At 42.8% G+C, this 23506-nt stretch overlaps 1 protein-coding gene across 1 annotated transcript in view; it reads left to right on the forward strand.

The window, feature by feature from the left end:
* SLC14A2 (solute carrier family 14 member 2) overlaps positions 1-23184 on the forward strand; it is a 34687-nt gene extending 11503 nt beyond the window's left edge. Inside the window, exons 8-16 of the mRNA XM_052670004.1 lie at positions 8121-8380; positions 13901-14063; positions 14787-14976; positions 15320-15448; positions 16449-16641; positions 17676-17823; positions 18416-18550; positions 19429-19478; positions 21380-23184. Of these exons, the coding sequence (XP_052525964.1) occupies positions 8121-8380; positions 13901-14063; positions 14787-14976; positions 15320-15448; positions 16449-16641; positions 17676-17823; positions 18416-18550; positions 19429-19478; positions 21380-21556 (1445 nt within the window). The 3' untranslated portion in view covers positions 21557-23184. The remainder of the gene's footprint in view (positions 1-8120; positions 8381-13900; positions 14064-14786; positions 14977-15319; positions 15449-16448; positions 16642-17675; positions 17824-18415; positions 18551-19428; positions 19479-21379) is intronic.
* Positions 23185-23506: the final 322 nt, after the last annotated feature.

Consider the following 23506-nt stretch of genomic DNA (forward strand, 5'->3'; position numbering starts at 1 on the left):
CAGGGTGGCTGTGTTTTGTGGTTTTTTTTATGCCATTTGTTGTTTGCAGGGGCTTAGATTGGAAATATTCCTTTCCTTTCTACTTTCATCAATAAGTTCAGCTGAAGCTAGGTCTCAGAGGTTTGTTAGGATTGAATTTGTTAACTAGCCTCAGGAAGAATTTGACAAGTCAGGGGCACTGGTGGTTTGCGAAGAGCTGACAGGAAGAAGAGATTTTTAGCCAAAGGCTATCAGAGACCTCTGTGAGACCCCTCTGTGGAAGGAAATTCTCTTGGAGCAGAGGTTTTGACAGCAGTCAATAGTGGAAACCATGACGTGAGCGACCTGAAACCACTGAAGGCCTTTCTGAGATATGAGATGGAAACTCTACTAAAAGAAATCATTACCTGTGGATACCTTTGAGATCAGTCGGGGCTTGGTGTGGGGCCACACACTTCTCTAGACACTCAGGCACAGAGCATGCTCAAATCCACCCAGCCAATGCATAAAGAAAAATGCATTTTATAAATGACTACCTCTCGCATCTTGTTGAATCTTAGACCAAAGTTAAAACCAGGTATTTCAGACAAAGTCTGGCCGGCCATGGAGCAATATCCACTCACTGCACAGCACTAGTATCTCCATGTTAGCTGATAGATGGAGTGAGCGCTCACTGCTGGCACGGCAGGGCTTTATACCTCAAAAACAATTCTGTAATATTTTAACAGTGTTTCATTGACCTGTGTTTGCTTTGGGCCTGCAGTGCACAGTGTGGCCAGGGTTTGAGTTCAGCCACAGAAATACTTAGGTCTGCAGATCTTGGATGGTGAATCCAGTCTGTAGAGGCACCCGATGGTATTATCTGCAGGAGTGGCTGGATCTACCTTGCTCATCTAGGGAAAGAGACTTATGGTTCCTGGTCTTCTATCTGTCTCATCAAGAGTCTGCTCAGGGTTTGTTGTCCGTGGGACATTCTCAGCCAGAAACAGCCATTGCTTTTTCTCCCAGATATTGTACAGACACGTTTCCATGAACCAGCAACACTCTGCTCTCTCTCTGAGATTCATACCCAATTGAACCCTTGTCAGAACATCACCACATACATGAAGCACATGAAGCAATTAGAGAGCATTTAGAGTGGGCTTACAAAGATGGCAAAGGATCTATGGGAGAGATGTGTAAGGTGTGGCTGAGGTCCTGTGGTCTGTTTGGCTCAAAGAAGAGGAGGCATACAGGATGTCTCATGGCAGACTGCAGCTCCTTCAAGGACAACCATGACAGGTCAGAGTGAACACCAGGACGTATGATGAAATTCCAAAGGAGACAAGCAGAGAATAAGCAGCTTGGGAGATGTCCCACAGGCTGACATCTACTAGAATTTATTCTCATGCTGAGTTAAAGCTGAACATCCAGCAACCCCTCATGTACTAGTGGGGTCTGGTGTGGATTGAAGAAGCAGTACAGAGGGACATCATTACAGAGGATGGTGACAGCTGCCCTGGAAGAGTACCTGAAGTTGTGAAGTTGGAAAACCTATGCTTGTTCTTTCAAATATCAATGGGGAGAAGTGCCTAGTAGGTTGTGCAGGAAGGGAAAGCCGGACAGAACAAGGTGGCTTAGTCTTCTCTCCCTGAGCAGATTTTCTTGCCACACTGTCAGAGCTGCTCTGTAATAGAGCCCAAGGCACTTCCCTCCAAACTCCATTCAGTACTGCTGCAAGCTTAAAATAAATACTGTAATTCTTTCAGACAGTGTCATAAAGCCCCTCAGCAATGCCAGCACCTCTTCTACCAACAGCCACAATTACAGATTGGTGTCTCAGTGCAAGCAGGAGTACCAAGTGATCAGACAGGGAGGGTAGGTGAACTAGCAGCCACTAGCAAATACTGAGAAAGGCTTTATGTTCCAAAGGGGCAGTAAAGCAATACAGGATATCACCATGAGATGAATAAAAACCAGAACTTTACCGCATGTCCAAGTATGATAAGCTCCTAAATTTTCCAGCTGCTGGGAAGTTGTTCTGTGCTTTGTCAGTACCCCAGATTCCCCAGCACAGGAGGCTGGTCTTTTTTGGTGAGCTTTGGGTTGTTGGTTTTTTGTTTTTCATTAACAGATCACATTTTCAAGGTAGCAGAAGTGCCACCACCCTTAGAGAAAGATCGGTTTGCCAAATCCTCTCCCCTCACTTCTCTTTAAACAGAAGTGCACGTTTTAATTTGGAAGTTGCAGAGTTCAAAAAGGGAACAAACTCTTGGTTGCAGATGATTTTTCAGTTCTCAGAGGGTCCTTTACAAACTCCTGCAGCTGTTGCAGCAGCAGGAATTCACACGTCCCAGTGGCAAGATGAGAAGACCAGGGACAGACCTGTGGAAAGCAAAGGTTTGTTTTACTACACTCTGCCTGGGAACAAGAACAGTTTGTGTTTGGGCATATCCAGATGCAGCTCAGAGCATTTAACAGCTTAAGCTGCCATGGATCTGCATTCTCACATCCTTCTCCAGGGACAACCCTTTGCACAAAATGTTGAGGTAGAGCTAAATCCATGCTCCCAAAATACATAACTTCATTCAGAACAGAAGGAGTGAAGCACACAGACAGGTGAGAGCACTTCCAAAAACACTCAGATACTTCAACCATCAGAATGCCTAGACATAATGCACAGGCTGACTAGCACATCTCTGCAGCCACAGAACAAATTATGCACAAGGCCAAGACAGATGGAAAGATCCTTTCATTGCACAAATATCGCTATGCACTTTCTCTCCCTCATTTTCCCTCATTTCAGGGCACCCTTGCCTGTGCTGTGTTTTGCTTTTCTGCTCTTATCTCATTTAACTCGGCACTGACAGCTCCTTCCTCTGCCATCCACAAACCTCTGCAAAACTACTCAGCCAGAAGTCAGGCAGATACTTCCTGGCTGCGGAGAAAAACAGAAAAGCAAAGATGATGACAAGCTATCAACCAGCTTTCTTACTGTAGCTGAGTAACTTTATTTCACTTGAGTAAATTAAGTCCTGTTCAGGGTATTTTCCATTCCCAGAAATTGAATTAGCCAGCAGCCATAACTTTTTTTTTTTTTTTTTCTATTATCTACTACAAAATGTGAATCTTCACAGCAAATGAATATCTGTGTGCTTATGTGCATATATGAAAATGCTGCTGTGGAGTTCTGCCTACAAAATCCCTCAAGCATTTACAGCCAGTGCAGCTACACCACTAAACATTATACTGATTATTAACTTCTACTTCTTCCCACTGTCTGATGATCCAATTCCAGAAGCAACTGGTCCTCTTTGTTTAATTGATTAGACCTGCAACTCGTGCCATGCACAGCGGCTTCCACTTCTATTACAGCCTGCTTAGCAAGAAAATAGTAGCCACTGGGATTTATATATTAAAAGAGTTTCTTCCTGGAATCAAGTCAGTGTTCCACTCTTTGCTAAGGCCCAACAGCTGCCTGTCCTATAATGTACAGGCGTGTGAGATTGGATTATTTCCTTGAAAGCAGGGAGGGACTGAAATCCCCATTATCAGGGACAAAGGAGAAAGGAAGACAAACTCAAAGTAAGCTGAGATCAGATGCAGGGGTGTTCAGTGAACTGCCTAAAACTGCAAAATTGGAGGAAGCAGCAAAAAACACTTTGTCTTGCATCATAAAAATGAGGAAAATGTGGCCAGCTTTAACATTCTCATGAAGTTCGGGCTGTCTTGAGATAGATTTGGAAAATGAACCCCTTTGGATCTGGGCTATTTCGTGGAGCCAGAAACACAGGGCAGGGATTTGAAGGAGGGAAATTTAGGTTGGATATCAGGGGGAAGTTGTTTACTATGAGAGTGGTGAAGTGCTAGAACAGCTGCCCAGAGAGGCTGTGGATGCTCCAGACCTGGAGATGTTCAAGGCCAGGTTGGATGGAGCCCTGGGAAGCCTGGTCAGGTTAAATGGTTTAATGCCCATTAAATGTGATGATTGGCAGCCTTGTATGTGGCAGAGGGGTTGGAGCTTCAGGTCCCTTCCAGCCCAAGTGATTCTACAATTCTATGAAGCTGAAATTAAGAATTGAGTTGCAGTTTCCTGAAACACAAGTGCCGAAACACAATGATATGCTTAGCCTTGGCTTTCAAACTCTCTAGCATTTCAAGAGGTTTCAATCTGGCTGATGCAGTCTACAAAGGAACAAGTGACATTGGAACCAAGAAGCCTCAAGATTCGGATGCACGGCATGAGGCAGAGAGCTTTGCTCACCACCAGCTCCTAGAACCTTGAGCAAAGAACAAACAGGATCACACCAAGTGCCAGCAGAACTGATTTTCCCTCCTCCAGGATAGATGTACAAAACAGGGAAAGAGGAGAGGATACGAAGGTGTCTGAAGGTAAAAACAGCTGTACCAGAGATTATTGTCTTCCAGACAAATGCACAGGTTTCCAGGCCTGTGCCCTGAAGTGCCCACTGCTCATAAGAAAAGGGGTGGTACTGCCAGGAAAATGGAAAACAAATTCAAAGGGGGGGATTCAACCAGATAAATAAACTTAGTTCTTCTTTTACTTGTATTCCATCAGGCTTCCTGAGATACATCACTCAATTTTTTTGGGTATCCTTCAAAGATATCTCCTGTACTCAATGCCACAGCCACCTCTGTGCTAGTAAATAGAATTGTGTAGGGGAGCAGCTCATCATTGCTACCTAGACAGCGAACCAAAAGCGCAAATATTGTCAGGTGAGGCCTTGGGCTGCTCAAAGCTATTATTTACTCCTGTTAGCAATATTTTAAATACACACCTTGGAAAATCCACAAATAAGTCACGTATTGCTTGCTAACCCAACACTCAGCACATTGGTCTGCAGGAAGAGTACAAACCTATGAGAGGGCCTCCAGAGCAAGTACATAGAATGTGTGTGCTATGAGACCTACTTAATATTTGGAGCATGCATCATCAGTAGTGTCCAGAGTCCCCAGAACCTGGGGAGCTAAGCCAGGGACAGGGAATTGATATTCACAGGGCTTCTGGAACTTCACAGAGTATCTGCTGATTTTTATAGCTGTATACGCAGCAGTACCAGAGACATACCACAAGAGGGAGATGAACAACAGAGCTGGACGGCTCTCCTTGCCTGTATTCCTGATAGCAACTTGCTAGAGAAAGTACTGTGCAGCCATCATGCTGAGGAATGTCAAATAACAGCTTTGTCCAGAGAATTTTTACAGGCCAAATTGAAGGGTCAGAAGCTGCCTGCATTAGCATGGCTTTTGGTCCATTCTAAACCCAAAACTATTTCGCTCACCAAACAAATGCAAGATTATGACAGACTCTTTGCATGCTCTCTGCTGAAACAAAAATTTCCACTCTGTTTTTACTCATAAAAACAAGATGATAAAAGTAATGTGGCCACAAACACTGATGGGAACAGACTTGCTGGTGTTTCTCCAGGTACCTGGCCTCCAGAATATCTCAGCCTTTACTTGCTACGATTTCTGCCTCCCCAGCCAGCATCCGAGCTGAGTATCACCTACCTATAGAAAAAAAAAGAGACTGGAGCAATCCGAGTTATTAGTTCAGTAAGTATTACAGCAGGAGGTTAGTCTAGGTGAGCTGCAGAGATGACTTATAAAGTGTGTTATCCTAGATTTAAATCACTGGAGCACTGTTTTTGGGGCTGTCTGCTGTAACATCTCCATAGAAAAGTTAATGATGTGCTTAAGATAAGTGAGCAGAAAGGTGGGTTGAAAACTGCCTGAATGCTTGAACCCAAAGTGCTGTAATCAGAGGAACAAAATCAGATAGAGGCCAGTCAATAGTGTTGTTACCCAACAAAAATTCAAACATAGAATCAAAACAAAAATAGAATCATAGAATGGCATGGGTTGAAAAGGACCACAAAGATCATCTAGTTTCAACCCCCCCCTGCTATGTGCAGGGTTGCCAGACACCAGACCAGGCTGCCCAGAGCCACATCCAGCCTGGCCTTGGATACCTCCAGGGATGGGGCATCCACAGCCTCCTTGGACAACCTGTTCCAGTGCCTCACCACCGTCTGCATGAAAAATTGGTTATTATCTTAATGATCTGGGATGTAGGGTAATTTGAAACGTCAGCAAACCCATGGAAGATACAGAACTCAGGGGAATGGCAAATATACCAAAGAGAGGGTCATACTGCCATCCAGATGAAACTCAGCAGGCTGGAGAAATGGGTCTACAGGGCACCCAGCTGGGAAGTACATGGGGCTGAGGGAGATGAGACTGTTTCCCCTGGAGAAGAGAATGTTTGCCGGAATATTTATTGCTGTGTGCAAATATCTGATGAGAGAATAAAAAAAGGCAGTCAGACTCTTTTTAATGGTGTCCCATGACTGACCTGCACACCAGTGAGAGATAACCTGCAAATACCATCCACACTTCACAAACAGCCCAACCTAGCAGAGTCAGGATATGTTCTGAGTTTTAGCAATCTGCAGAGCTGCATATGTGGATTTATGTCACTTCAGAGTACCTGTTGAGTCCAGGAGCTGCTGCAACTCCCTGTAAAGAACTGATCCATGTAGTGCAACTGGAGCCAAGGAATACAGCCAAAACCATCAGCATAATGGCAATCTGCTAAGTGATTTTCCCTCTTGAAGGCAACAGAGCCTTGAGAAAGGCACGGAAACAGAGCATGTGAAGCTGGTTTAGGGCCATATGAGTGTTTCCTGGCAGAGCTGACACGTTCAAACACTGTGCCCAGCTAGTTCAGCTCCTGCCTGATCATTCTGGCACTTCTCCAAATAGCTCAAGTACTAAGTCCGATTGGGATCCAGCCACCAAACCCTCTTCTGACAATGTCAACCACTGATCTCTGTCCAGGAGGACTTCTCAGAGCCTTCTCAAGGAATGGCCTCTTCCAGTCTTCCCTTGAAGCCCAAATTCCAAAAGATCAGAGCATGAAGACATACTTCATCAAGTATTTAGGTTGGCAGGTTGGCACCTAACTTGGCATAGATTTAATTGCACACACATACAACATTTTCCAACATTCCCACTCTTCTGCACCAGTACCTGTTAAAAACATCTCCATCAAAAGAGATGCATCCTGGGAATTAACACAATGCAAACAACATCACTTCATTCACGGAACACACACTCTATTTCCCCTGAGCTGGGAACAAAGTCATAAAGCTAGATGGGTTCTTATTCAACAACTCATTACTCTGGCAGTCAGATGAAGTTGCAGGGTTGCTTCTCTAAGCCATCACTCTTTTAGAGTCCTAAAGTGAATGTAGCTGTGGTTTAAATTAGCCTGACAGGTTCCTTAAGTTCACAAGATTTTTTGCTGCTGTTTCTCCTATTATTCAGTCTTTCAAAACTCTCCTCTCCAGCTTCATCTCTGCCTTTCACAGATATTTCACAGTCTTATAAACTTCTCAAATATGCCACACTTGTGATAATCCAGATTCCTCCAGCAGGCTAGGGAGGCAATGTTAAAAATGCAGAAGGGGGGGAAAAAATAAAAAAAAGAAAAAGAAAGAAAGAAAGAAAGAAAGAAAGAAAGAAAGAAAGAAAGAAAGAAAGAAAGAAAGAAAGAAAGAAAGAAAGAAAGAAAGAAAGAAAGAAAGAAAGAAAGAAAGAAAGAAAGAAAGAAAGAAAGAAAGAAAGAAAGAAAGAAAGAAAGAAAGAAAGAAAGAAAGAAAGAAAGAAAGAAAGAAAGAAAGAAAGAAAGAAAGAAAGAAAGAAAGAAAGAAAGAAAGAAAGAAAGAAAGAAAGAAAGAAAGAAAAAAAATCCTCAACTGGTAAAAAAAAAGAAAGAAAAATTAGACAGTGGAACCAAGTCTTCCATTCCAGTTTGTTAACAGAATAGTGGCTCCAAAAACTGCCCAGAAACAGCTGAATCCAGCAGGCTGCATGTTATTGTGGTAGCTCTAAAACCTTCACAGCAGGAACATCAACACATCTGCAATCGAGTTTCCTCATCACCGTAAAAGCAACATTTTTGAGAAGGAGGGGAGGAAAGAAATATGCTGAGAGGTCCTGGGTAACAGAGATTAACATTGGAGAGGTCCGGTGTAGGTATACTTAGAGTCTGCTTGGAAGTTTGGAGTCTCTCTTAATTTTGGAGGAGAAAGGACGGAGTTAAAGGAGACTTAGTTCAAAAACAACAAAAAAAGCAGCAGGGAAGACGACATTTGGAGAGGCTTTTGGCAAGAGACCAAGGACAGAACAAGAGGAAAGGTGGGGAATTCAAGAGGGAACCTTCTTGACATTTGTTTGGAGCTCACAAAGTGGGAGGAGAGACCAACTAATTAGTGATATCAGAACAGGAGCCATGCTAGCCTATATAAACTGGTGGGGCATTTTCTTTTCTCCGCTCTTATCCCTGCTTTCCTTAGTAGCCAGCAAAGAGACAGCTGTCCCCGAGGTCATCCAAAAGGTAAGAGCACATTGTTCCTTCCTTCCTTTTAATGCACAGCCAAAAAGATGCACCCTGTTAATGGTTTAGTGACCAACTTACCCAGGTCTTCCTCCCCAAAACATGAAACAAAGAGCTTTTAAAAGTCCTCAATGAGAGCAGCAGAGGCTCAAGAGAGACATGGAGATTAGGGAATGTCACAGGAATTTCAATTACTGACAATTTTCTAGCAGGCTGAGGATTTATTAGGACTTCTTAGCACAGTTGGTTGAACATTGAGGAAGAGGAAAAAAAAAAAAAAAAAAAAAAAAAAACTGGGACTCTTTAACACCTCCTTTCACTGCCTTTCTCTTCTACAAAATGAAAAATGCCCAGATAGTAATAGTACGTGGTTAATGTGATAGCATCTCTGGATTTCTCTGTCCCAGAGACAGATCTCTGAAAATTGAATTGGGAATGGGCTTAATGAGTATTTGAATCTGAGGGATGAGCTTCCTTTTGAACAAATGCTTTGCAATCTGTGGTCTGTGGGAAAAACTGAGCTAATTTTTTTTTCAGTCAGGGTCAAGTGCATTATAATCTCTCTGTTATGGGGTGTATGCTCACGCATGCGTGTGTTCGCATATATGTAACACAACACTTAGCAGCTTTACTAAAACCCTGTCAACATTAGAGTTCATGTAAGAATCTGGATTGCTGAGGATCTGGCCCTTTCCTCCTATTGTGCTTGGATGCAGGAATTCCTCTAAAAACTTGCTGCACACACTGAGCTGGCTGCCTGCACACTTCACAGCAACAATGTGGAGAATGCAAGATACAATGGCTGTAATTGTGTGGCAGCAATTCCTTGGGCAAACAAATACCAGCTGTACTTTCTATCCCTTTGATTTTGTAGCGAAATTCTATCAGGGAAAGGGAAAAATTGAGAAAGAAGAGGAAGTCCTATGTAACTTTGCTGCATTTTCAGAGGTAAAACACAACACTGAGCAACACGGACACCAAGATGGGAATAACTATCACCTATGAGTACTGAACAATTAGCCATAAAAAAGCCCTTTTCTTTTCCCAGTTGCAAGCACAGCATTGCTATTACTGTGTATGTACATAATGACTGTATGCCAGGGCTTGCCTTAATTTTAGCAAGTGAATGAATACCTTCTTGCAGGCCAGATGTTGTAGGAGAGCAAGCAGCATGGAGTCTGCCCTGCTGCAGCTTTAATGAGGCATTGCTGAGATGCCATAGGTACGGCATGGCTTGGTCAAAATGTACATAAGTGGAAGAGAAATTGATTTAGGGAGACATGAGGTTGTGTAACATTAGGGTTTTGCTGCAGGACATTTATTAACTCTGAAAAGATGACAAAGAAACCCGATATGTTGGCTTCCTGCCTCTGTGATGATTTCACTTTCATGCAACAGAAACATCTTACTTTTCTGCTCTTCTTTAACAGCTGATACAAAAGTATTTGGATACTTCTAGCTGCAGAACTCTCACTCTTGCTTACATATACATCCTCAGTGAGGACGTCAGTGAGATCTATACCTGGCAGCACAAAGACCTCCAGGCAAGGGGAGGCAGAAAAAAATCTGTAATAATTGCAGGAAAGCAGCAGTGCCCCAAAGCCAGCTTTCTGGCACAGTTAACTATGGGGAAAAAAAGCTTTTGATTGTTACACTGTGCTGACAGCAGACCACAAATCAGTACTTGCTGTTGCACACCAACACTGCATTTTACATACCACAGACAAATGGATTTAAGGAATTAAAAAAAGCGATTACAAAAAAAATAAAAATAAAAAAAAATCAAGTACTCTGTACCTATAGAATAGCACTTTCGGAATTATTTCCATTTTCCTTCTTTGTGCCCTAGGAAAAAGAGTGCTCTGACTGAAAGTGACACATTAACTCCACTTGAATGGCTGTTCAGAAGGCCTGCAGTAGAGCAGCCTTCTCGCAATCCCCATCAGCAGGGACACTTTTCACCTTAAATTAAAATTCAGACATCTCTGTCCTGAAATTCTCTGAACATCTCTATTACTCTGGGATGAGGAGCCATTTGTCCTCTATCCTTTCTTAAAGAGCTGCCATTACCTATTCTGTATGGTAATGTGCTCACAGACCTTTAGGATGAGCATGCAGAGCAGCCACCACGTCTCATAATTTCACAAGCTGTTTGAAGAGACCCACAGGTTCTCTTCTACCTCTGCTGCTGCCATTTTCCAAGTGGCTCACTGGTACTTCATACTTTTTCAGGATGACTGAGTAGCTATGTCCTCCATACTGTGGGTTTCTGGACAGAAAAGAGTTTCCAAGGGACAGAAATACCTGTCACCACAGTCAGTGGCAGCTGAACCACTACACAGGAGGAAACCACCATGCAGCTTCTGGGGTGTGGTTCAGGTTGCCAGCAACAGAACTGGGTATGGACCTCCACTGTGTCACAAAAACCCAAAGTGTGTGTCTGGTTTAACCACCAGGCTGCTCTGCAAGTGCTGGGGTGTTTCATAATTACACCCTTCCACTGTAGCATGTGTTGTGTAATAGAAAAGTTGGACTGATGTCCATGTGATGTCCCTCCAGCATCTCACCTTGGGAGACACATCACTTGACAGGCAGGGAAAAAATGATATGAATTTGACCAGGTGATGCCCATGATCACCTCCAAAGCATTCTCATTTAAAATATTCTGGAAGAACAGATATGCAAGGTTTTGACACAGCCTTCATCAGAGATGAAATTCAGACCAGAATAATGGAAGTGGCTCATCTGGCCTTTTTGCCATGCCAGTTCACTGAGCTGACTTCATTTCAGTCCATTAAAATCCAGAGCAAATGAATTTATAGAATTGCTCAGGTTAGAAAAGACCTTAAAGATCATCAAGTCCAACCACAATCCAACTATGCTACCCTAACTCTAACAACCCTCTACTAAATCATGTCCCTGAGCACCATACCTAAACAGTTTTTAAACACATCCAGAGATGGTGACTGAACCACCTCCCTGGGGAGCCTATTCCACTGCTTAACAACTCTTTCTGTAAAGTTTTTCCTAATATCCAACCTAAACTCACCCTGGTGCAAAGCAGGTATTGGGTAATTTTCCAAGATTAGGCTTACACTGTGCAGTGCTGCCTTCCAAAGTTTGTGCAAGCTGCACAGCACACATCACAACCAAACTTATAGTTTGAATTGGAAGGGGTCCATAAGGGCCATCTAATCTAACTTCCTGCTGCAGAGCACCCACAGTTCCATCAGGTGCTCAGCCTGACCTTGAACGTCTCCAGCATCCACCACACCTCTGGACAATCTGTGCCACTGCCTCTCCACCTTTACTGTAAATCTTCTTATATCCAATCTAAAATAAAAGGGCTTGGAGTATGCAGTTATTACATACTGCAGGGTAAAAATGAGAAAGAAATAAAGCTCCATTCAGACGCTCACTACAGAATTCCACTGTTCAAGTGGACCAGAAAGTGGCTCCAGCACTTTTCACTCCACATGGGAGAGCATCTCCATATCTCATCTTCTCAATAAAAGTATCTACTCAGGATGCAGGGAAACATGGACACAGAGCATCTCTTTGAAAGTACAATAGCAACAGCGTGTGGTTTTACGAGTTAGTGTCAGAGAGAGCCTAAGTTACCTAAGGAGAAAGACTCTTTAAATTGAAAATGTAAATGCACTTTCACCAAATGAAGAGCATTTATCTTGGCTGGAAATTTTGATTTAAGTGAAAGTGCATCCAATTCACTTATTCCATTATTTCAGAATAAAATATGGTAAAAGCGAAGGTTAATGAATCAAAGTAATGAATTATAACTGAGCCAGGAAAAAGCCCTCCAGCACTGAGACATTGTCCCTAACAATGCTCTCATCTTTTTCATTTCTCCCTCCTCAAGCTAAGCTCCTTGCCCTTGTGTCCTACCCAAAGGCAGATTCCACATTCTTCTACATACTGGTCCTGCCTTCAGCTAGTTTCATGTTGGTCTTATCCTTGAATTAGTTGGGAATTTCCCAAAGACATAAAATGCTCATTGTTATGTATAATATCTGCAGTAACAGGGAACTGGCCAGGATGTACATCCTCCACCCATCTGCAAGCATAATGCCCAGGAAGGAGGCTGCTTTAATTGTTTTTCACCCCTATTTCTGAAATACAGATTCTTTTCTTCAGCTGCCAAGAAGGCTTTTACTAAAGATGCAAGTTGAGCAAGTTGAGCACCAACTGCAATACTTCAGTGCATCTATCACCTTACTTAAACTACTAACTCACAGCCAAAGTTCTTTACTTCTTGCACTCACTGGGGAGAACCAAGGCATCTCTGTTTCTATATTTATTCAACATTCTATCTCATCTCATCACCCAGAGAGTGGTGAGGCACTGAAACAGGTTGCCCAAGGAGGCTGTGGATGCCCCATCCCTGCCTGGAGGTATTCAAGACCAGGCTGGATGTGGCTCTGGGCAGCCTGGTCTGCTGGTTGTTGACCCTGCACGTAGCAGGGTGATTGGAACTGGATGAGCATTGTGGTCCTTTTCAACCCAGGTCATTCTGTGGTCCTATGATTCTATGGTCCTATGGTTCTATGGTCTTTATCTTCTTTGTCTAAACAACGACCAACAATTAGTTCTTTTCCTCCTCAAAAAACTGAGCATACTCCAGGGCAAGGTTTGGATGCTTTTAACTTGCCGAGTTCATGTTGAGAACTGGCCCTTAAAACAAGTAACAAATCAGCTATGAGGCATTTTTTATAAGCAGTTTTTACAGTTAGGTGCAATCCTCTGAGCCATTTGACTGAATGAAGTTGTCTAGAGCTGTGTGAGGTGTATGGAATAATTGAAGCAGTTTCTTAAGTGTGATAGAAACTCTTAACAAGTTGGGTTTTGAGATGAACTTCAACTTGTGTGAAGCCAGTGTCTGTTAATGCCACCTTTCTCTGCTTAAAGTCACCATTTAAATTAGAACTGCTTGATTTCTGAAAAAAAAAAAAAAAAAAAAAAGTAATACAGTTGATCAGGGCGTTAAGATCAGGTGAAATAACACTGACATAATGGCAGTGGTTCCTTTGAGTGTTCAAATCCATGGCTGTATGAATGTCTGGAAAGTCCCAAGTGAGCATGAAGAGAGAAACCATGCTCAAGGAAACCTGGGAATCAGGTGTTCAGACAAAGGATTTTCCTCTTTCAGCTCCAGAAAAAAAAAAAAACAAACATTTCTTTACCAGGACAATGGTGAGGTGCTGGAACAGCTGTCCAGAGAGGTTGTGGATGCCCTGTCCCAGGAGGTGTTCAAGGCCAGGTTGGATGAGGTACTGGGTAGTCTGGTCTGATATTAAATAGGGAGGCTGTTTGCCCTGAATGCAGCAGGGAAGTTGGAGCTTGGTGATCCTTGAGGTTCCTTCCAGCCCAAGCCATTCTATGATTCTATGATGATTCTATGATTCTATTTGAGAAATAACATGTAGAAAAAAGGACAAGCAGACACCAGTAAGAGTCATTGCAATGAATTGCATGCTATTTGTTTTTCCTTGGATTCTACCAAAGGCTCAGATCCTCACCATGGAAAACAGCGTTGATGTCAAGATAGAAACCAGGGGGGAAAGAAAGCCAAAGAAGCAAAGTCAGTTAAGTAGAGGTGGAAAGAGAGTCTGCAGAGCTGTTGGGTACATCACAGGAGACATGAAGGAATTTGGTGCCTGGCTGAAAGGTAAAGCTATTATTTCACCATAACTAATTGGGGGAGTCCAAAGAAGAATTATATTAAAAGAGTAATAACTAACTTCTCAGTAACAGGATTCAAGCTGGAGCAGAACAGAAATGATATCTGCCCTGAATTATTTCTGTGCTATGGGAAAAATGCAGCTTTGTGCAGAGAGCCACATCTGCTGCTTAAATCTTGAGGATGGCTGAGGTGACATTTGCCTCCTGACATGCCACGGACAAAATGAATGTAGTCCCAAAGAACACAGGCTAGGATGGTTATTCTGTGCCCTGCCGTTCTTCAGAATATTCCCTCCCCTACCAGCTGATCCATTTCTATCAAGCCTAATGCCACTGTGAAGCCAAATTACACATAGGTAAGTGTCTTTGGTCCCCATAATAAATCAGCAATTGGCTACACGTACAATTTGCCATCTGAGGCACAGGCCTCATAAATTAGGCAGTGTATATGAAACTGGTCCAGGATACTCTTCAGCACGGGACTCTGGCAACCACTCTGCTCGTCTCAGCTTTCCAGATGCAAGACTTCAATACAGACCATAATCATTCTCAGTCAGGTTTTAGAGTCTTTTTGATTCATTGCTTTGGTCATGCTGCCAAAGTCACTCTGCCAAAACTGTTTACGAGTTTAAAAATAAATAACCTATCCCAAATCAGTCTCACCCGTGTGCTTTTAGTTATTTGTATTACTTAATTTGATCTCTTCCAGATAAGCCCATCATGATCCAGTTTGTTGACTGGGTGCTGCGTGGGATCTCCCAGGTGATGTTTGTCAATAATCCCCTCAGTGGTCTGATCGTAGTTGCTGGTTTCCTGGTGCAGAACCCATGGTGGACACTCACAGGCTGCTTAGGAACAGTTGTCTCAACCTTAACAGCACTTATTCTGGGTCAAGACAGGTAATGTGTCAAACTGTATTAGACTTCCGCATACATGTGAAATAAGAATCGTGGATGAAAGGAGCACCTATCCTTAGTTGAAACTGTTAGGGCTAGACTGATCTTCTCAACAACACCAGCTACAACTGGTCTGCGAGGACACTGAATAAGAACTGTGGAAAGAGTAGGGTGTGCTTAAAGGATTCAAGTGTGTGCTCAGGTGTGTGAAGCTGAAGGTCAGTACACAAGCCTTGGCAGGTCAGCATCAGAGAGTCTTGGTTATATGGGATAGGAAGGGATGATGCAGGTGAAGCACCTGCAGGGAAAAGATTTCAAGACAGTTGTTTGTTTTTTTTCTCTTCAGATCGGCCATAGCAGCAGGCTTGTATGGCTATAATGGGGTCTTGGTGGGATTGCTCATAGCAGTCTTCTCTGCTAAGGGAGATTACCATTGGTGGCTTCTACTGCCGGTGGCACTGGTGTCAATGACATGGTAAGTGAGACATCTCTGCTTCTTACTCCAGCCCCAGGGTTTCCTAACTGAAGGAATGGTTGAGCCATTGTGTCTTTATGTGCTATACACTCTACAAAGGAAAAGAAACATGACTGGCATGTATGTGCTTCTAAATCTTGGATTACAATTTATACTTTTAAACAGGTGTAGTACTCCCATAATCATAAATAAACAGAACGAGCAAAAGGAAAATTGATGGCAGGTCCTATGTAATTCAGTGCCCTAAACGTTAGCCATGTGATGCATCAGTTCATTCTTGTCTCAGGTGAAATTAGATGATCGTTGTGGTCCCTTTCAACCCAGGCCATTCTATGATTCCATGATTCTGTGATTCCCTGCCATCATCAACCACAAGCATTTCATCTATTTAAGTTGCTGTATAAAAGTGCAGTGAAAATTTACCTCACCAGGCACAAAGGCTGCTCAGTAGTCACAAGATATGATGTTTGATGGTTATGGAAACAAAGAGCTAATAATACTTTACTGATATATGTGGCACCATAGTCTGCCAGGTGTTTGGATAATGAAAATATTGAAAGCTGGTCTTTGGTCCCCAGATATCTAGTTGGAGATTTCTAGATCCCATATATTATCCATCTGCCAGAAGTTTATGTAGTGTTATACTCACCTTAATAAGTATGCCTTTGATATCTGCCTTCTGATGGACCCAATCCCTAAGGTTGAACAAAGGCACACAGCCTTCTTTCCAGTTCAGTTAGACCTGGCATTAGTACCCTCTACAGAATCCATATCAGGTATTTCAGAAAATAAAAATTAAATAAAAAACTAAGCACAGCTATTGATCTGGGGAATAACTCCGCACCAGTGGAGGACCAGAGGACCCTAGTCCCCTCAGGTTCACCAAATTCACCACGTACCATATTGCATAGCACAGCAGGAATCTATACATTGCTAAGTGACCTGTGGAAGGCAGGGAATTTGCTGATCTCCTAGTGAGACCATTTTGTTCTTCTTTCAGCCCTGTTTTCACCAGCGCTTTAGGTTCAGTCTTCTCTAAGTGGGATCTGCCTGTTTTCACCTTGCCTTTCAACTTGGCCTTGACCCTCTATCTGGCTGCATCAGGACCCCATAACCTCTTCTTCCCTACAACCGTCATTCAGCCTGCAACATCAACACCAAACATCACCTGGACAGACGCTGACATGTCAATGGTAGAATGCCCTAAACAGCTTTCTCCATTAAAAGCATTATGGAACCGTCTTATCCCCCTTTACATCACCATCATAAGGCCTGGCAATACATTTACACTGCACTTACAAAATAGGTCTTATCCAATACATAAGGCTTTACTCCAGGAACTGAGATTTCTGATATCCTGAAAACAAGAGAATTTTGGGGGATATAGTATCATTTCCTTGCAGTTGAATCTAAATATTTATAGTACAGTCTTCAAAGGCTGTCTGCAACATATTTATCCATTACTGTGCAGATACTGATGACCACCTCATAGCAAAGGCTATGCTAAGGCTCAGTTAACTCATAAGTCATTTTTAGCTTTCCACTCAGAGTACTTGTAAAAATGCATCAGAAAGCAGTCTTTCTGAGAAGGCATGATAAAGCAGATATTACTAAGACAGAAATGTTACAAACTTTTTTTAGTTAATAATCAAGTGGGACCTTTCCAAAGAAGCATTTTATTCTGCTGCATAGCACAGTAAACAGCAGACAGAAGAGTTAGCACTTTCCCCTAAGGCTCAGTGGTCTATTTTAAGGGGTTCCCAGGGAGTGATTAAGGAAGTTAATTGGCACTAAATAGCAAACCACACAGGTTGCATTTCCAAAAGAACCTTTACCGTGACACATAATTTTATGGGTACTATAAACGAACCATTCCACGCTGATGGAACAGAGCAGTTTGAAGGAAATTTTCTCTAAACCATCTCTATACCTGCAGCCAATCTGGGTTCTTCTCTCCTGTCCAAAGCAGGGAAACATCCACTCCTTTGGGAATGGTCCATCATTTTCTTCCCATCCAAGCCACCATTTTCATAAAACCTCCTGAAACAAACAGAATTTCTACCTCTCAGCCAAACTAGGTTGAAAGCGACCATCTAAACTAGGTTTGGCTTGATTTTGTTGGTTTTTTGGTGGTTGGTTTTTTTGTTGTTTTTTTTTTAAAACAAAGCAACAAAGAGGATTAAGAAAAAAAAAAAAAATGTCTTTTTTTTCTCTTTCATTCACTCAGCTGCTGCAATCCATTCCAATTGGGGTGGGCCAGGTTTATGGCTGTGATAATCCCTGGACTGGGGGGATTTTCCTGCTTGCTCTATTTATCTCATCTCCACTCATCTGCCTGCATGCAGCAGTCGGATCAGCAGTGGGGATGTTGGCAGGTAAGGACTTTATTTGATCCACAGGTATATACAGAGAATAAAAGAGGAAGAAGAGTGGCTGGAACATTTATAGTTGCAAATGTGTTTTCCACTGGAGAAATATTGCTTGAAAAAAAAACGAGCTCTTCTGTTTTAAGAATTCTTTTGACTGACTTCCACATTCTCTTACCCCATTTTACGACGGTGGAAATCTTCGGAAGAAAGTAATGCACTTTTGGCTGAAATGGCTTTCTATCCTGAAATACTTCATTTCTGGATATATCTTGATGTTTTTAGGAGCAGCTTAGTAAAAGTCATTGCCACAAGTCTGACTGTGCAGGCCTTAGGGACTCGTTCAGAGTTTAAATGTGCACTCGCTGACTAATATATCTGCTGCTGCAACTGTAAGGCCAAATTCAGCTCAGCAGTACCAGGGAAAATCCACAGCGAGTACATTAGTCTGAAGTGTCTTTAGTCTTGGACTGTCACAACATGGCAGCAAACCAGAATTCAGCATAGACATGCAAGCTTGAGCTCCCCAAAACAGAGTTTGGGCTATTTCTCAGCTGTTTGGCTAAGAAATGATATATTTTTGACTTTTTTTTTTTGGCAGCACTGAGCTTAGCAACACCTTTTAGCACGATCTACTCTGGTTTATGGAGCTACAACAGCTCCCTCTCATGCATTGCCATTGGGGGCATGTTCTACGCATTCACCTGGCAGACACATTTGCTGGCAATTGCCTGTGGTATGTATACCCTATGGATTTTCATTACTAACATGACTTCCTTTTGAAACAAGACAGGATGCACTGATACTAGAGGTGGACTAGTATCCACCTCTATGGATAGAGGTGGATAGCCTCTCATAGCCACTTTTGGACAGACATGGGCTAGACAGACAGACGGTGGAGGTGGATGTTAGAGCTGTTGCTCTAATGCACCCTGACAAGATAAAAACAGTGTGTTGACTTGCAGCTAAGAGCTGTGTTCAAAACAAAAGAAGCAATCAGTAGATTAACTAACATCTTTGAAATCAGATGCTTCATTTTGAGACTAATTATGTACACTAAGAAAACTGGAGCTCAAGATCAGTCTGCATCTGGAATTAGGCAGCATAATTTTCCCAGTCTACTGAAATGGATACCAGAGGCATGAGCTAAGCAACACAGAATGATTGAAGAATTATTTATAAGGCAATTCAGTATGAAATTTCAATATCACAGTGAGCTGGGAGTTAAACTATTGCTCATTCAGTGTGCATATAAAAAAGATTTAGCTTTGTATCTCATTGACCCACCTTCTAGCCCTAGAGGCAGGAGAAATGGAAGGGTTATTTTCCCATTTAACTCCATCCATCAACCTATTTCCTTGTCAGTGCATGTTTCAGAAGATTCTATTTCCATATTCACACTTTTTATCACTCCATGTCTTCTTTGTTTTGCCCTTTCCACAGGAGGTTGGAGGGCATGCTGCAAAGGAAAGATTTTTAAGAGAGGGCTTCCCAGCCATTTTCATAAGCACTGGTTGAACTACCCAAGGCAGCGTGAGAGATGTTTCTTCCTGCTGGTCTCCTCCATGCTATGAGCAACCAAACTCACCTGAAATTATCTTTTTTTTTCCACAGCACTCTTCAGTGCCTATCTGGGAGCGACAATGACGAATATGTTGTCTGTGGTAAGTAGTTTATTAGCTAAGGTTTCGTTTCCAAAAACAGGTTTAAACACATACTATGTTTTCCTGACTTCTGAGGTGAAACATGAAGATCCAAAAAGCAATTCAGCCGAAGGCAGAATAGATCTGAATGAGGAATCATGGGCTATCCAGGGGATGGTGTTCCCACTTAAATTTACAATTTTTCTTCCTAGAAGCTTGTATGATCTTCCACAGGCCATACTTTCTGCCTGAAGTAGATGAGAAAAGGTTTGTCCACGTGTGTAAAAAAACCTTAAATTCAGTTTAGTTCCTTTGACCAAGTACAAAAAGTCAGTCAGGAGAACAGCACAAAGTTAAGGTAAATGAACGTTTCTGTGTGCACTCCTATCTTCACAGAATCACAGAATGGCCAGGGTTGGAAGGGACCTCAAGGATCATGAAGTTCCAACTCCCCTGCCACAAGCAGGGCCACCAACCTCCACCAATTTAATACCAACCTCCTCCATTTAATAGCAGGCTGCCCAGGGCCCCATCCAACCTGGCCTTGAACACCTCCAGGGATGGACGGGGCATCCACAGCCTCTCTGGGCAGCTGTTCCAGCACCTCACCACTCTCATAGGAAAGAACTTCTCCCTGACATCCAACCAAAATCTTCTCTCCCTCAATTTCAAATCATTTCCCCTTGTCCTGCAGTTATCTACCCTTTCCAAGAGCTGACTCCCCTCCTGTTTGCAGGCTCCCTTTAGGCACTGAAAGGCTGCAATGAGGTCACCCTGCAGCCTTCTTTTCTCCAGGCTGAACAAGCCCAGGTCCCTCAGCCTGTCTTTATAGGGGAGGTGCCCCAGTCCCCTGATCATCTCTGTGGCTCCTCTGGATCCTCTCCATCAGCTCCCTGTCCTTTTTGTACTGGAGGCTCCAGACCTGGACACAGCACTGCAGATGGGGCCTCACAGGAGCAGAGCAGAGGGGGACGATCACCTCCCTGTCCCTGCTGGCCACCCCTCTGCTGATGGAGCCCAGGATGCCATTTGCTTTCCAAGCTGCAATGCACACTGCTGGCTCATGTTCAGCTTTTCATCTATCAGGACCCCCAGGTCCTTCTCTGCAGGGCTGCTCTCAAGGACCGCTCCTTCCAGTCTGCATGGATGCCTGGGATTCCTCCGGCCCAAGTGCAAAACCTTGCACTGTGCTGTGTTGAACCTCATCAGGTTCACATGGGCCCACCTTTCCAGCCTGTTGAGGTCCTTTAAATGGCATTCCTTCCTTCCACCGTGTCAACCACACCACTCAGCTTGGTGTTGTCAGCAAACATGCTGAGGGTGCACTCAATTCCGTCATCGATGTCACTGCTAAAGATGTCAAAGAGCACCAGTCCCATGACAGAGCCTTACCGGCTCCAGGCCTCCACCTGGACACCTGGCCATTGATGACCACCCTCTGTCTGTGGCCTTTCAACCAGTTTCTTATCTGTTGAGTGATCCACCCATCAAATCCACACTTCACCAATTTGGAGATAAGGATGTGGTGGGGGACCATGTCGAAGGCCTTGCTCAAGTCCAGGTGAATGACCTGGGAAAGTCACCTTTCCCTTGTCCATGCTGTCACTCTACCATAGAAGGCCACCTGATTGGATCAGCATGATCTTCCCCTGATGAAGCCAAAGTCTTAGGTCCTATCTTAGGTCCATCCATAGTCTCTGCAGGTGCACAGAGAAATCATCCTTCTCACCAAAGCTAATAGATGCTAAAGGCCAGTGAACAACATCAAAATCTCATACACAAAGTCTACATTGCCACAGAGATCTTCCGTACAAAGCCAAGCCAAGATTTCCTTGAAAAAATTTATTCCAATTTATTCCTGTGACAGAGAGTCCAAATGAAAGACAGGCAGTAAAATATGTGTTTTGTGTTTTTCTGTGCAGTTCGGGGTGCCACCAGGAACCTGGTCTTTCTGTTTATCCGCGCTGACCTTTCTGTTAATGACCACAAACCACTCAGCCATCTACAAGCTTCCGCTCTCCAAAGTCACCTATCCAGAAGCCAATCGAGCATATTATCTGAAGATGAAGAAACATCACATGTCTTGCTGTGACGTATAAAGCCGGAATAAGAGACATCCCTCACAGATTGTAAGGCAGGAGCACAAGGTTCCCTCCTAAAAAGAATAAATAAATAAATACATACATACATACATACATACATACATATTTTTGTGCTCTAAAGTAAAAAAAAAGACCAAAAACCCCAAAAGCCCCATCATCTTTGAACAGGGAGACTTTTTCCATCACAATTTTTTGTTCTGCCCTGATTAGATAGAAAATTGCTGTGCTGGAAGGATTTTCATAAGACCAACCTGTCACAGTTTAGAAGCACATATGCCTGGAAAGACACTTGAGTTTTAAAAAGTGGGGAAGTGACTCAGAGGTGGCAAAGAAAATTCTATTTGTGAAATCTGAGTCACTGTAATCAGATGTAAAGTAACGAAGATCAGAGCATATCTCAGCTCTTTATTAGGAGTACTATTTAAAGGCTTAAAGACCAGCTTACTACAGCAATAGGATTCACCTTAGAGAGCTTCATAGTGGCAGAGAACTGGAACAAAGAGTACCATTTGCTAAGTAGGAAATAGGAAATGAAGAAATCTTCCTGGAAAATCTTCAAGCCCAGTGGAGAAAGCTGTGAATTAATAACCATCACACATGTGATGGACACAGATGAATTGCAAGCAGCTTTGCTAATACTCGCAAGTCTTGTCATGAAAGTCAAAATAAGGAGAAAGAAGGAATTGCCTATAAGCCCCAGATTTGAGGTGTTCTAGTTTGTACTAGATTACAACAGTTCGTGAAAAAAATTGTTTCAATCCTACCCTGTTGCACAGAAAATTCAAGGCCAAGAATGTAGATGCCAGTAAAAAGAACGTTTTTCTATAATAATAAATACAATGATTTTATGTTTATATCAGCATTTCACTTAATACTCAAACTTGGTTATGGGTTAGCAAAGGAGGGGACAGCAGCAAAGCCACTGCTACCTCTTCTCTATGAAAAAAGAATGGCTCTGTTTAGCCCAACCCACAAGCAGAACTAACTTGACCTGATTTTCTCAGCCTCTGAATTGATGTAATCAACTTCAAGTAATGATGTCATGCAAAGCAGTTAGGGGAATATGAGCATTCAGTTTTACCTCAAGGCCTTTATAAAAGGCAATGGGAGTTACCCAACATCATAACTTCTACCAGCACACCGGATCATTCATAATGGGATTGATTAATCAGACCTCCAAGAGATGCACAGCTGGTACTGAACATAGATCTGTGGCAATAATTGGTAGCAAAGATACCAGTTAGAGAATACGGGCCAGATACATTTTCACCACAGATATTTTCCTCCATGCTTAGATCATTCAGTTGGCATTAGCCTATGCACTTCAATCATAGAATCATAGAATGCTTTGGGTTGGAAGGGACCTTAAAGTTCACCTGGATCCAACTCCCCTGACAAAGGCAGAGTTGTCAACCACTGATCATAATGTCACTCCTGTTCCTGTTGAGGCAGAGATAAAAGAAAAGTAGCTTACAATTCATACTGCTGATTTTTGAGCTTGGGAAAAAAAAAAAATACCACCTTTTTATGAGCACCAAAAAGACCCAAGAGAGAAGCGTTTGGGATGAATTGTTGGCAGCATTTTCTGATGAACCTTTGCATTTTCATGTATTTTACAGTTTTTCTGTATGACTGACATCCTGGAGATTGCTTGTAAAATGTGTTATTTACTGTATTTTAATTGGTAAATAACCGCATTATACCACATGGAGTTTTTTGGGTTTTTTTTAAACAAACATTTATTTGAGTTTGGTATAAGTTTCTCTCTATTTATTGTCTCTAAGCTCTTCCATCTCCTTCCCTGGAGGTATTCAAATCCCACCTGCATAGTTCCTCTTGCAATCTAGTGCAGGAAACATGCATTAGTGAAGGGAGTTGGACTCAGTGATCTCCAGAGAATCCCTCCCAGACCCTGTGATTCTGTGTTTCCAAAGTGAGGCTCTCTCT

Source organism: Tympanuchus pallidicinctus, unplaced genomic scaffold (assembly GCF_026119805.1).
Source record: "Tympanuchus pallidicinctus isolate F22 unplaced genomic scaffold, pur_lepc_1.0 scaffold9, whole genome shotgun sequence".
NCBI lineage: Eukaryota > Metazoa > Chordata > Aves > Galliformes > Phasianidae > Tympanuchus > Tympanuchus pallidicinctus.